The sequence below is a fragment of the Esox lucius genome, chromosome 19 (assembly GCF_011004845.1).
Source record: "Esox lucius isolate fEsoLuc1 chromosome 19, fEsoLuc1.pri, whole genome shotgun sequence".
Lineage (NCBI taxonomy): Eukaryota > Metazoa > Chordata > Actinopteri > Esociformes > Esocidae > Esox > Esox lucius.
The window spans coordinates 36,083,345-36,098,394 of NC_047587.1; the positions used below are offsets into that span (position 1 = coordinate 36,083,345).

Genomic DNA, 15,050 nt, shown 5'->3' on the forward strand with positions numbered 1-15,050 from the left:
CAAGCCAACTGGGTAGCTTTGAAAAGGACATACCTGATCACTTTTAAATGCCCTTTCATTTGAGCGGCGGCAAGGAATCTAAGGCAATGGCCTTTTTACACAAACAACCTGAACGTGCTTCTTTTTCCGTACTGCCCTGGCACAACGGTTCCACCACCACTTGGCTTGGCTCAAGATGGCTTGGCTCAGTGGTGTGAAAAGGGATGTGCTTTTCCCTGACTTTCATTGATGGGGGTTCTTCTCTGCATACTATAATTAACACAATCATACTGAATGTTATGGGGAAAAAAAAACTTGTATACTGTAGTGACATTCAGTAGTTTTCATTACAAAGTTCTTTCAGCTCAACAGAAAATGTAGTTTTATTATATACAATGAAATTATTACAGTAGTTGGCTTAGGAGCTAAATCCATTTGAGTCTTTGACAGAAGTGAGTTTTAAGGCTAGTTATTAAATTGCCCAGTGTAAGAGTGACTCGCAGTAGGGAGAACTTCTCTAGGCGAGGGTTGGGGGGCTCGATGCGTTGTCCTTTACTGAGACGTGTCTTCGGGACTTGAAGCAGTGTGGAGTAGATGAAGCACAGTGCAAGGTGGCTGGCAAATTGAGATGGGGTCGCTGATGTAGTGAGGTGTGGGAGTGGCTTAATCATTAGTGACGGTGTCAATGAACATATCAAATGAACCTATTTTATTATATTTATTGCACTCCGGTTGATTTACTGAAAAACACTTGTTAATGACCACCTGGCCAAAGGAATACAGTTGTAAGAGGACATACTGTATACATTAACAAAAATATGCAAATATAAAAATTCTATAGAGAAATAAACAATTATGAAATTACACTATATACATATAGTTTATTCTCAACAGGTACATTTATATATATTTTTGTATTGAATGAGTGAGGTATCATAACATTGTCTAATTTGAGCCTTTTCCAATGAACGACTATACTCTCTTTCCCCAGTTACATATTTATAGTATATCATGTATGACGGAGCACAGAGATCATAATCACACCCCGCGTTGAGGTGAGTTTTATAAACAACCTTGTGGTAATAAGGTGCTGCTCAGGAGTTGTAGTTGGTCAAGTTAATCAAAGTTCTTTGGCTCCCTCTTCTGGAAAGGAACATCCACAGCAATATTTGTTATCACACTTCCGTTTTCAGCTAACTAGGAAGTGTTCACAAATTATGGATGCTGAGATAGACGCAGCATCCACCTGACCCTTTTCTGTATTGACTTGTTTCTATACTTTGGTAGCTTTCTGGACACGTCTTGCTGATGTAACAATGTCGATGTCAACATTTCAAAAGGTTACGCTTGTGTCTTGTCTCCTGCTCTGCGTAGCTCTTCTGCTTCCGAAAATGCTGCTAGGTGGAGGTAAAAAGGGTGCACAGAACGAGGGTAAGAATTACGCACTAAAACGCTACGCATCTTTATTATTTGCTCATTTTATAGTTTCGTGTGTACGCTTACCTTTTCTTGTATAGTGTTATATTTTAAGCGAATGTTGCCGGTATGTCTTTTAATTACCCGCTACATCCCTACAGAGGGCGCTATCACCACCCACAATGTTTTTGTGGTAAAATCAAATTAACTGCCTTAACCTACTTTTATAGGCATAGGTCAGAATTATTTAAATGAATAACATAAAGCATTTATGTTCACTGTCGGTGCTCGCATAATTGATCATAAGAGAGTAATCAATTAATTTACATCCTAACAGTTTCTGCTGAACAATTTTGAAACCCTTCATTTTTACATACAGTAGTGAGGGAGGTTTAAATCATTTACTGTAGGGGATGGTTGGTCAAAGTCATAAAAACTATGGATCCCGCTCCCTAATGTAAAAACATATTTTCACATTACCTTCCCCTTGTAAAGAACTGTACATCATTACCCACATTAACTGTATTTACAAAATGATAACTGTAGCCAAACACTGTGTTTATAAACGTGAATATAGACTGTATCTATTCAGCATAGTTTTGTGGCTCAGTCAAAAGAACTTGGACCACTCAATCTCCTAAACTGTTCCGATTATTTCTAAATGTTTATGTTTCTACAGTATATTGGTAATTTCATAAGATACTGCATGAAACCCATTTTAACACAACTAGTCAGCACAATCCTAGCCATAGCAAATGATACTAGGTGTTGCATCTTAGATCACCATCACTAAATTGTCAAACAGATTCATTTCTGGGTTCATCTATAGTCATGTCATCCCTGCACTTAAAATAATGCACCATTTAATCTAGAAAACTGTTGAAATGGAAAAATATTTTGGCATCCACAAACAGTATTTCTTTGGTTCATTAAACGGCCTGTAAAATAGTATTTGTCCTTTCTAGAGAAAATAATTACATTTCCAGAGTCCTTGACATTCCTATTTCCAACGTATGTAATATTATCAAGTTGTAAGGGCCATGCCATTGTATTCAATCTCTCTGAACGTGGCTGCAAGAGAAAACGTGATGGAAGACTGCATTAAAGATTATTCAAATGGTGGAGAACCTAGATCAACTGCCACACAGATGAAAACTGACATTCAGTCTAGGGTTAAGACAGTTTCAACTTGAAAAGAGGTTGTATGTTAGGAGACCCTCTGCTCAGAGACATGAGAAAGCCTGACTGCAATTCACCAAAACACATAAACCTGCCACAATTCTTCAGGTATAGCCTCATGTGAACAAATTTGAACTTTTTAGGAAAGCACACCATCTTTAAGTTAATCTAAAATAAATTTAGCCGAAAAGAACAGCTTTCCCACATTTCATCATGGAGGAGGCTCACTGATGTTTATGGGTGCAGATAATTTACTGAAATAAATTTTTCTCTTAATTTCTGTAAGTTTTAACCCATTTTAGAATTGTTTTGCAAAGCAACGTTTGGTAATTTCACAACATTATTAGTTAATAGACAAACGCGTTTCAGTCGCCTATTATTCTTATCAATATGTGCATATTTTTTTTTACTAATCTTGTAAGTAGAATTTTGTAATTTCCATCTATATTTTCTAATTAGATAACACGTATTAAAATGCATATGCGAACTCCACAAATCTGAAGAACTGTCTCTGGATCCACGTGTGTATTCTTACAATGTTATTAGGTTCATACTATAATAGTGGCATAAAATTAACAATATAGACAATTAAATAGTTAATTGCAATTATTTGTGTGACAATTAGTCACCTAAAATGTCATAATCGTGACAGCCCTACAATATAAATGTGTTTTTCAGGTTTCAAAGGAAATATTCAGTTTTAAATCACGCACAAAGTTTCTGTTAATATTAAACTGTTAATATTAAAGTCCCTGTAATATTAACAGTAAAATAAGGAATTGTGATGAATGAATACTTCTTATTTTTTTTATAAAGAACAAGGGTGCCAATACTTTTGGCTCGACTAAACCTCCATTGCCTTGCAGGTCCAGGACGCTTTCCCCCCATGTTACACCGGCAAATGGCTCCGGACAGTAAGGGTCAGAGGACAGCTGGCTCACCCAGGGCCCACAACACAGAGGCCATCGCCAGGGCTAAAGGTGGGGGCGGCACAGGGGTAGGAATTGGGGGCAAGTCCAACCTGGCGGGGCAGATCATCCCCATCTATGGCTTCGGGATCCTCCTTTACATCCTCTACATCCTGTTTAAGGTGCGATGGTGTGCTATTTAACATACAGAAGGACTTGACATACTTTACATGTGCATCCAGTCATACCTCATTCCCCAGGGTTTTAAAGTGCGGTCATTTCACTTGCATATACACACCGTCACACATTTCTGTGGGCAAACGTGTGAAATAGATTAGCTGGTCCTATATTCATCTCCAAAACTGCAGCCGAGATGCTGTTTCATTTTACCCTGCGCAATTGAAACAAATAGTGCGCTCTGGAAACAAAGCTCTCTTCTGCTCTAGTTGCGTGTGCTTCATTGACACGGTCTCAACTGCGGTAATATCATGTAATCCAGCACATGAAATGTAGCTTGTGAAACAATTCTGAAGTAAATGCAGTTTTCACCTGCCCAGGGGCAAAGTCTCGTCAACACATTGGCATATATCAGACACTGCGTGCCCCAGCTACTATCTAACCAACTCATCACAGAACTCATCCACTATTGTATTGTCTTCAAAGCTAACCCTAATACTATGTCTGGCAAAGACATTCTTAGCATGTGAGCGCAAACCGTAAAAGTTAACTCAGTGCAGCAGTTATACCTGCTACATCACAAACGTAAACAGATTTAGAATATTATTTGGATCTACTTCTTTTGAATGGCAGCAGCAGGCTGTATTCATCAGAGACCACATATTTCTCTTATGGTAGAAGCGCAATGAAAGGGCTAGCTTCGCAATTACATATCATTTACAAGCCAAGAAACTTAAATCAGGAAACATAAAACTGATTTGGCATGTAAAACAGAATTCACAGGGCCCCCTTTGGAGTAGTTTATATACCCAGGTGTATGGAAATGATATGGTTGTTCAGTCATTTCTTTTGTACAATAAGTACCTCAGGAGAAGTTGCAGAGAGAAGAATTTCTAATTAAATGCGAAGAAAGTGACTCACCACACATTTCATTTTTTTAAGTGGCCCTCACGTACAAGACTGTTATGTATAGTGTGTTTTCACTTTTCTGTTATGGTCCAGGATTGTTGTGGCCATTACTAGAGACAATATACATTTTCAAGCTTAGGAGCACATGCTCTTTTTAGAGCCCTACACCAACTCACACAGCATGCATGAGAGATGGCCATTTGAAATGATGTTAGCATTTCAATGGCAAACAGGGATGAAGGCGTAGATTCTGCATGTGAAGATTAACTGAAGACAGTCAAGTACATGGGCTCAGCCCTAACATCCATAACGTGGTACATTGTGTCGTATTTTCACCAAAATGGCTCTTATTGGATGCACATTCCTGTTTTGTTGTGTGTTCAAAAGACCCTTAACCAGCAATATTTCAACAAAGTCCTATTTTGATGGGGACAATATCTCTTTTTTCTCCAATTAAAAGATAACATCAAAGGGGAAGAGTCCTATACCAGCCGAGCCCCGACCTACCTCGATGAGAGCAGAGAACCGAAAGAGAAAAATAAGTGAGTAATGGACAGTCTAATAATCTAATAGACAATCAGTCTGTTAATTCACCATTAAAATATCATTCCTCTTTAAGTATCAAAACATCAAAGATGATTTGATATCAAAGATTATTTTACATTAATTAAACAACAATATAGAATGTTTGTAAATAGTTTATTTCAAAACAAACAGTATTTTTACTTTAGCCCCCACCTTCCTCCCCCAGCTGATTTTGAGCTGACTCAGCTACAGGCTAAGCTGAGAGAGACAGAGATGGTGATGGAAAGGATTGTGTCCAAAGCCAGCCACAGTCCTGAAAGGTTTGTTGTTGACTTGGCCAAAGCCTAGCTTCTTGCTCTTATTCATTCCCCCTTCTGTCTTACTCAAACCTATACTCTTCCCACACCAAGGAAAGAACACCCTTTATATTCAAGTTCCTCTAAAAAAAATAATAATGTGGAGTTGTCACCTGTGATGGGTACTAACCGTAACTGTGTGTCTTTAAATGGGGAACCTGTAATACATTTTAAAGAGAGCTTGTGTTGGGTGCTGCCCTCCGCAGGGTGACAGGGGTCAGCGCCGACCAGGAGGAGAGGCTGCTGCTCCAGCTGAGAGAGATCACCCGGGTGATGCAGGAAGGCCGGCTGGTGGAGGGGGTTGCTCCCCCGGAGATGGGGGCCCAAAACTGGGAAGGTATATTGGGTTTAACCCCAATCTGGGTCTTTTTAGGTCCTCTCCACACAGCATTTATATGAATTCTCCTTAACGTTTCCAGACTCGATTTGTGCTTTTAAAAATGTAGTCACACTACTGCTTTTTTATTTGCAACTGTATATGTATCCATGGTTGAATTAGACTTCCCAGAGGACTCCAGTCCATGCTGGGATGACCCATTCTTTGGATACGGCCAAGCCCAGGCAACAAGCACTGAGGAGCGGTCAGAGAGGACTGATGAGTGTACGTCTTACAAGGAAGAAGGTGGGGCTTACCAGGAGGAGAGTGGGGCTTACCAGGAAGAGAGCGGGTGTGACCAGGAGGAGAGTGGGTGTGACCAGGAGGAGAGCGGGTTTGACCAGGAGGAAAGTGGGTATGACCAGGAGGATGTGGATAGGAAGATTGGGTTTAATCAGAAGGAAAGTGTCGCTTACAAAGGGTGCATTGACCAAAAGGAGTGCTGGGTTAACCAGGAAAAAGGTGTGGTTGATCAGGAGGGTTGGATTGACCAGGAAGTAGGTATGGTTGACCAGGAAGAAGGTATGGTTGACCAAGAGGAAGGTTGGATTGACCAGGAAGTAGGTATGGTTGACCAGGAAGAAGGTATGGTTGACCAAGAGGACCGGTGGATTGACCAGGAAGAAGGTGTGGTTAACCAGGAGGAGGGTTGGATTGACCTAGAAGAAAGCGTGGTTGATCAGGAGGGTTGGATAGATCAGGAAGTAGGTATGGTTGACCAGGAGGAGTGTTGGATTGACCAGGAAGAAGGTGTAGTTGATCAGCAGGGTTGGATTGATCAGGAAGTAGGTATGGTTGATGAGGAAGAAGGTGTGGTTAACCAGGAAGAGGGTGTGGTTGATCAGGAAGAAGGTGTGGTTGACCAGAACAAGGGTTGGATTGATCAGGAAGAAGGTATAGTTGACCAGAAGGAGGGTTGGGTTGGCAAGAAAGAGGAAATGGTTGACCAGAAGGAGGGTTGGGTTTATAGAGAAGATGGCATGGTCGACATGGCTATGGATGATGCAGGCAGTGCTGAGGCAGGGGCTGATTTTAATACTGATAAGGAGGAATGTGCTGGTTTCGCCACTAGGAATGAAGAAAATGGATATAAATGTGATGTGGGTGGGAGTGACAAAGGTACATACAGGGAGGAGGGTGGGGCCAAGGAAACGATGGGTGTAGCTGATAATGAGATGGGCTGTTCTGAGGAGCAAGGGGAAGAGCTGGAGTTCACACTGAATATATCATCTGTGTTGGAGCATGAGGAAAAGGACAGCATCAGCTTGTCAGGAAAGATGTCCACTGGCCGTTCTCGTGTTAGAAGAAGAAGAAACAAGAAGCAGAAGAAATAACCAAATGAAACACTATCAACTGACTTTTACTGACTTCCCTACATTTCTTCCTTTACTTGGGAGAGAGTGTGGCCTAGAAACTTTTGTTTAGCTGAGCCTGTCAAGAAACATCAGTTTCCCACCAACCTGGATGGGCCATGGTGTGAAGGGTCCAGTTATCCAGTCAGTAATAAGGGTGCTACAACAGTGTTTCCCAATCCCGGTCCTGGGGACCCCAAATGATGCAAGTTTTGGTTTAAGCCCTAGCACTCACTTTTTTTACAATATCATTAAGTTTTGAATTTTAATCTGGTGTGTAAGTGCTAGGGCAAAAAATTTAAGCATGTACCCCTTGGTGAAATGTTAGTAAACCCCCTGCAAAGTTATAAAATAGGATAGGATATGGAGTATTCTATATAAATATTGACAGAAAAAGATGATTAATTGTAACAAATTACATGGAAAGTTTACATTTTGCAAAGAAAAATGCACATAAAGATAACATAAATGTAATTTGATAGTGTGGATAAGGTAGGTATACCCATAGCTTCAATGGTGTTGGCCCTTTGGCTGAAATAACTTCATATAGCTTTTTCTTATAATTGTCTATCACTTGCTTACATTGACCTGGAGGAATTTTGCCCAATCAGTACTACTTCAACTGTGTCATGTTCGAGTGCTTCATTGCACGGCCCACTTTAAATCCTCCCACAGCATTTCCATAAGATTCAGATCTGTGTTTAGAACCGGCAATTTCATTTTTTGTCATTCTGTTGTAGCTCTGTTTATGTGTTTTGGATCATTATCTTGTTAAGCTTGATTCAGCTTTAGCTTTTTGGCAGATGGCTGCTATGAGGTTATTTTCATTTGGTATGAGGTTCCTCAGGTCAGACACAGTGTTAAAGTTTTGCCAAACATGGCATCTGGCATTGGAGTCAAGTAACATATTTGACTCATCTGTCCAGAGCACATTGACCAGAAAGGTTTGGTTTTGGTCTTTACCCAGGTGTTGTCTGGCCAACATTTGTCATGTATAGATATTTTCTTCCTTCCTGACCTTGCATGCAAGCTAGGTTTGCGTGGTCTCCGCCAGTTGACCCAGACTCATGGGCATCGATCATTTTTCTGAGGGTCTTGGAAAAGACCCTCACAACCATATTGTTTCTGATTCTAATTTTAGTGATTTAAAGTGATCGTAAAGTTAGTGATGTACTTTTTCTGCATAAGGAAATTCCATTTCTGTTTATTTTACTTGCATACATTGTGTAATTTTTTTGGGTAACCTTTGTCAGTGAATATGTCGGTAATTAGCTCAGATATCCATGTGTCCAAATATGTAAAAAAGCAAAAAGGCAGCTTTCCTAGGGTTGTACTTTAAAAGCTGCACCCATAACAGCTAGTATCCCCTTCTCACTCGCTAAGGTACAGTCAGAATGAAGAGTGATACCTGCAGTATTGTAGCAATCTTTATCTCATAACAGCATAAATGTACATTTATTCCAATTGTATGTACTTTCCTCTCTACAACTATATTGACCTTCAACTAGAGGATGATGGGAAAAATTTTCAGCCTGCTATTTGTTTGGGACAGAGGTGTGTATGTAAGTATGCCTAATTCTGACCTTGAATATATTTCCCAATGATTCCATCCCACTATAAGTGAGGAAACCAAAAAACAGGTTCAACCTGGAATGCTGGTTCCATGTTGAAATAATAGCATTCTTCAATAACTAATTTATAAATGAATAAGAGCTAGGTAAAGTTTCTTATATTAATGTGTGAATGATGGAGATTGTGAAACTAGACACTGAAACCATATCAGCATGACAAGGTAAGCCCTTGTATGTCCCTCAGCCTTGGAATACTATGCCATTTTGCTGAGTCTGTATTGTATGTACTTACATTTGGAGACCCAAATGGCCTAATATTATGTGTATGTGTGTATATATAGGATTTTAATTGTTCAATTCTAGTTTTAAAGTTTCTCATTTCACAATATTTTATTTATAGATCTTGAATATGGCAACTTTCAGGATGACTTCACTCAATGTCTTTTATATTCATTAATTTATTTGGTGGCTGAACTCTCTGAAAATAGTTTGGTTTATGATTTGTAAACACTTAAACACTAAGAAGAGTGGACCCATTTGAATCAAGGGGAAGGAAAATTATCTACAACTAATCTGTTGCATATCTATTACGATTATTCTGCTAACTCCATGGATGTGATGAAGGATCGAGACCACCTATGGAATTCTCCCTCATACACATATCAATTCACTTGCTGGTGTAATCAAATGTCACTGCTATGGAATATCACTAAAATAAAAATCTGGTTTGACAACAACCTTGTTTCAAGTATGCGACATACACACACACGGTAGCATGAGAAAAAAGGTTTATTATTCCGAGAATTTAACATTCTATACCAATACAAAAAAAAGCGACATCCAATGTTTTAGCGGAAAGCATACAATAAACCCCTTTTTAGTAAGTGACATTGCCACAGCACAGAACTGCACCCACGGCAGTTAAGTGGGACCGTTTTGGATTTGGCGTCTGGCTATCAGAGTAACAGGAAGTGTCATCATTCTGCATCTTCCAAGTCTCAGATATCCATTGGCTCGTCAGGTTTGTCAGCTGCAGGCTCATCCGAAGCCTGAACCACCTAAGACAAGGGAAGAACAGGAGAACGTAATCTTATTAAATAAGTGCAAATCATCATGTTTACCAGATCATTCTAAAATATTATCCTAGCCTGGATCCTGAAGGGATTGTTCAACGTGAATCTGGCCAAGCATTAACCCGACCACCATGTTGTGGCCCACCTTTCGCTGCGGCCTTTCTTCCAGACCCTCAAGGAAAGGAGCCACGTCGTCATCGTCATAGATGGTGAACTCCATGTCTTTACCCACAATGCCGATCGAGACGTTCTGAAAGGCGAGGAGAGACGGTGAAGTAAAGGCTGTGCAGGTGGCTGTTGTTAGGCACCAAAATGAGGAAAACTGACTGAGGCAGGCCAAACGGCCGCGAGACCTAACGAACACAGGCCTGTCCAGCAGGGAATACGAGGGCTATGACGAGTTGAGCCAAAGCAGCTCACCTTGGTGGTAAGGTCCTGTTCAGCAGGGAGTGTTTCTCTGAGCCCGAGCAGGCCGTGCCTGACCAGCTCATTTAGATTACCTGAGGACAGATAATACGATGGTCACGAGACAAATGTAAAGAGCTGGTGTTAAAATGTGAGAGGAATGCATTATGAGCGAGAGTGACTGCTTTAGACCATGCACTATCATGTTCCTAGGTGTTGCTTTATACTTGTAAAAACTAAAAACAGTGTGCGCGTGCATATTCGCTCTTACAGTCCAGGAAGGTGTCCATGTGTCTCTCAAGGTAAGTGCGGGCTGACTGGGAGCGAGCTCCGATGGACATGGCTTTGCAGTCAAAGTAGTTGGCAGAGGGGCAGGTCTGGAAGATATGAGGCCCCATGTCCTACAAGAACAGGTCGAAAAGAGAGAATGACAGATGTTCCATTTTACTTAGCATTGTTCCGCGCACAACTTTCACAACTTACGTCATATCCGGCAATAAGCAATCCCACGCCGTATGGCCTTCTTCCATACCTCTGTGTGGGGATTTGGGTTTCTGAGGGACTGGTCAAGGGTAACCTTTTCAGAAGTAAAAAAAAATGCCAATAGTGGCGTTGCCAAAGTTGGCATGCTAATGTTTCTTTTTGGCCCTTTCAGTTATATTTTATATTGAAATCAATAGAAATTCCACAAACTTAGCCTAATTTAGAATACAGATATTATATTCTTATATTCTACATCCAGGATTTCTGGAAAACTAAGAAATGTATTGAAATGTTGCAAATATTTCTAGGGAAAAACATAACCATTTGTAAATGCCAGCCAAACTTGGTACTGGCTTCCAAGACATGCATGAAAGGATACTGCTTCCAATGAGAGTGACAAGGCGTGATACTGGAAGAGGCCTGTCAAACACAAACCTGGAATCCAGGCATTCCTGCCTCATGAAGTTACTGTCAGGGATGATAGGAGGGTAAATACACATTCATCATCACACTGATTACAGCTAAAACATTCTGGGGCTCAAATTATTTCAAATGTATGGTTCACCAGAGGAGCCTGGCATCGGCAGTCAGCCCAGCAATGGAGATGCCAATATGTTCATCAACATGGAGTATCTTCTTCTGGTGAGCAGCCAGCTCTGACTGAGCTCTCTGTGGAGGAAAACAATCACCAGTCTCAACTCAACCGACATTTACTGCAAAAGTACCTTTAGTCTTACTACTCAAAAGTTAAGTGCTACATACGCAGTACAATCCTGGTGCTGCCACATTTAGATCTAATCACACAGGATCTTAACAGGCACTAGATTTTCAAGAGTCTATGCATAAGTACATTGTCTCTGTGAGAAGCTTGAGCTACTCAGCGTAAGACCACTTGATTATCATTTATTATTTCATGGTTAACACAGGACCTGCAACCGTGTCCACTTAAGTGGGCACATTTGTTTTACAACATTGTTGTTCCATTTAATTTATTAAATGTGTTTTTATATCCATTTTGATTTCAAAACATTCTAGGCATGTATATCCATGGTAGTTAAATGTCAAAACACGTTTAAGAGATGTGCTCAAAGTTTTGCATACTCCACGATACCATCTTTGGAAAAAGAGAAGCTGTCGCTGTGTTGATTTAAAAATGAAAAATAAACAAATAAGAAGTGGGTTGTTACAGGGAAATACCTTGAGTGCAACCAAGACTGCATGGGTTCTGGACTTGAGCCCCACTGTAGCCGATCCTTGTTTCACTGCTTCCATGGCGTACTCGATCTGGTGAATGCGCCCCTGAAACAAATGCATTGAAAACATTACCTTATCTATGAGACTGTAGTGAACGTCATTCCCAAAACATTCAAGTAACCTATGTCCAAGTAAGCACCTGAGGAAGACTGAAATATCCCTTACCTGAGGACTCCATACTGTGACATCGTTGTCGTACTGGTTACGGAACTAGAGGAAGTAAAGCGGTGGAGCAAATATTTGAGAGTGAATTGCTCCAGAAATACACATTACATGTTTAACTTACGTAGTGGTCTTGCATTGCGATGAGTTATATGCCAAAAAACGCGGTAGGCTGCATCGACACAGAATGTGCCACCCTCGACTCTTCTAGACTAAGGCATTACATTACTATGAATAAATTATACAGACAGTTACAAAGCAACCCTGTGTCTTTGTTTACATCCACCTGTCATCGGGGTGAACCTCTCATGACGTCTTAACGTATGAAAGTTTAAGAGGTATATCATGAATGCACTATACGATAAATTGACGTCTGTACACTAAGTAACGTAGCTTTAAAGTTTCAAAATAACTCCTGGCAACAAGAATTTTAAAGCAAGTTGATAAAGTTGGTAAACGACAGAATATTTTATTCGAATTCAGATACTTGGGTTTATACTTTTCCCCAGTATAAAAGTTCAAACGAAAGTGAAAGAGCAAAAATGATAGGTGAGCTAGCCAAACTAGCCATCGAATGTAAAATGCGACCTAGCTTTTAGCTAACCGTACAGATAGTTAGCTAGCTAGTTAGCCACACAGACTGGGCAGGAAAGCTAACGTTAAATCGTTAGACAAGTAACTTAATTTAATCTTATTGATAGTTTGACAATAAAACAATAACTAGCTTCCTAACTAGCTAGCACAACCAAACGGTACACCTCCAGATGCTATTTACCTAGCTATGTTTTCTGCTTACTCACAGTGCGCTTCATAAGCTAGCTAGTTGGGCTAACTAGCTAGCTAGTTTACTACTATCTTTTTTTTAAAGTATAACAGTAAATCCTCTAGCTAGTTTCCTGATTTATCAAACTTTTTGGCAGACAATTAATGCAATGATCTGTATATACACATTATTCAAGCTTAGAAACGCTAAACGTTTGATAATGGCTTTTAGCCTATTCATTCTCACCATTTCTGCTGTTGCCTGCTTCGCTGTGCCTTCGGATTGATTAACTTTCCTAGATCTGTGACGTAAGACAAAACAGTAGATTTCAGAAATGCATCCAGTCGATTCAAATTAGACGTTTCTTAAATCAGTAGTATGTTTTTAATGAAAAACATTGTTAACTTTAACTTTACCAAAGTCAGCTATTTATGTCAATTATTCTACTTAATTAAATGATTAATGTATATTCTGTGAAAGTGAAAAATCCAGGCAAATTGATTTTAAATTCGTGTTCCTCAGGAGTGAGGGTGCATTAACCAGAATAAAATACTTTCATTACTAAATGAAAATAACATTTTGTTAAAACATAATTATTTTGTTTCTATATATAAATGTTGTTTGCCTAGATGAACACTGGATGGCAGCAGTAGCCTATATTGGATTTTGTGTGTGTGCGTGTGTGTGGGTGCGGGTGTGTGCGTGTGTGTCGGCGTGTGTGTTAAAAAGACAAGTTTCAGGCTTTTAACTACATCAGTCATAAAAGTTTTCTCATTTCCTAAAAAGTTTATCCTAAATCTTCTCTCCACCATACTAACTCCTTTTGTGACCTGGAAAACAATGAGTGATCGAGTGGTGTCAATTTCTTGTTCTCCACTTCCCAATAGACATTCAGTGAGGGATACTCATGTGTGTCTTACAGAGGAAGAGGTTTGAAATCTGAAAAATATCAACAATGCTGTCATGATCATACAACTGTTTTGGGATTCACTCCTGTTAACATAATTTGCTTGTTTTGTGAATGCAGAAGGCTTATTTTATATGCCCTGCACTCTCCTCCATACTCTCTGACCTCTTTTACAAAAAGGTTAAAGATAATCAAGCAGAGGAGGTAAGGAGAGTCAAAGTGCACAAAAATGCGCTTATTTGAAGATATTCCTTCTTTAGCTTTCTCTTGTGCGTCATCAAACAAATGACGTTCACGGGGTGAATCTGCAAGTAGGAGGATCCTCACTGAAATGTCAGGGAGTGGAGGATACTCATTCTACTAGCCTGCCAACAGATTGACATCACGAACACTCAGTCAGTTATTGTTTTCCTGGACTTGAATGAGAGAAGATTTAAGAAAACTTTAACCAAATGAGAAAATGCTGAGCAAAATAAATTGTCCAGGAACTGTTTTCAGAACCGTTTGCAAATCAGGAAGTTAAACAAACATCCCTTTCAGTGTTCCGTTACCAGTGTTTACCAAAACTAGATGTCTGTTCTGAATACTATCCATCAGTTATTTCATATAAGAGTATTAATGTCCATGTTCATCCCTCAATCATTTACTTTGAAGTTTTCAAAAATAAGCCAGAAAGGATGCTGAAGTAGGTACTGAAATTAGTTTGAGACATTAGTTTGCTCCTCTTGTATATGCCAGGTCACTATTTCAAGTCAGGACTGCAAGAGAAGCTCTGTATTTCCCACTGAATTGACAGAATCTCCTTAAAAGCGGTCAGTGGACCATCTTGTTCAGCCTTAGCTTCACAACAGTTGCCCTGTTAATTCAATAGTCTTAAACTGCTTTCAAACCTGGATATCTTTGGACTCTAATTAATTTTGTCCGTTACCTTTATCAAAGCCAGTATATGATTCACATTTTGCACAACATCAGTTTACTGTGAGCCAACAGCAGTGGACACAGGCAAACGTGTACAGCAGTATTAAGGCCGGTTTTACCTTTCTATTTACGCATCCCTTAGACAACAACAAAATAATATGGTTTACCTCATTTATCAAGACTACTGTGGTATGGCCCAAGGAGCTCAGCTCACAGAAATCAACATTTATCTGTAGAAACAACACGTGTGGTAAAAGCTGCCCTCCTCCAGTATCTCTTTTTAGACAGATATTGCTATGCATTCAAAAAGGTCTTCAGAAAGTCATTAGATTTCAAT

The 15,050-nt window shown here is 39.8% G+C and overlaps 2 protein-coding genes across 2 annotated transcripts; one reads left to right on the forward strand and one right to left on the reverse strand.

Annotated features, from left to right (window-relative positions):
• The first annotated feature begins 1,153 nt into the window (after window positions 1-1,153).
• ric3b (RIC3 acetylcholine receptor chaperone b) lies at window positions 1,154-9,485 on the forward strand. Its single transcript, XM_010884235.5, has 6 exons — window positions 1,154-1,410; window positions 3,441-3,664; window positions 5,029-5,110; window positions 5,320-5,413; window positions 5,656-5,786; window positions 5,949-9,485. Exons 1-6 carry the CDS (start codon window positions 1,296-1,298, stop codon window positions 7,157-7,159), a joined length of 1,857 nt encoding a protein of 618 aa, XP_010882537.2. The 5' UTR covers window positions 1,154-1,295; the 3' UTR covers window positions 7,160-9,485.
• A 36-nt stretch (window positions 9,486-9,521) lies between these two features.
• On the reverse strand, window positions 9,522-13,172 carry psma1 (proteasome subunit alpha 1). Its single transcript, NM_001303649.1, is given in 10 exon segments — window positions 9,522-9,806; window positions 9,967-10,071; window positions 10,242-10,321; window positions 10,498-10,627; window positions 10,710-10,780; window positions 11,089-11,177; window positions 11,275-11,378; window positions 11,907-12,008; window positions 12,129-12,173; window positions 13,135-13,172. Coding segments are annotated over 10 exon segments (789 nt in total). The 5' UTR covers window positions 13,138-13,172; the 3' UTR covers window positions 9,522-9,746.
• Between the last annotated feature and the right edge of the window lie 1,878 nt (window positions 13,173-15,050).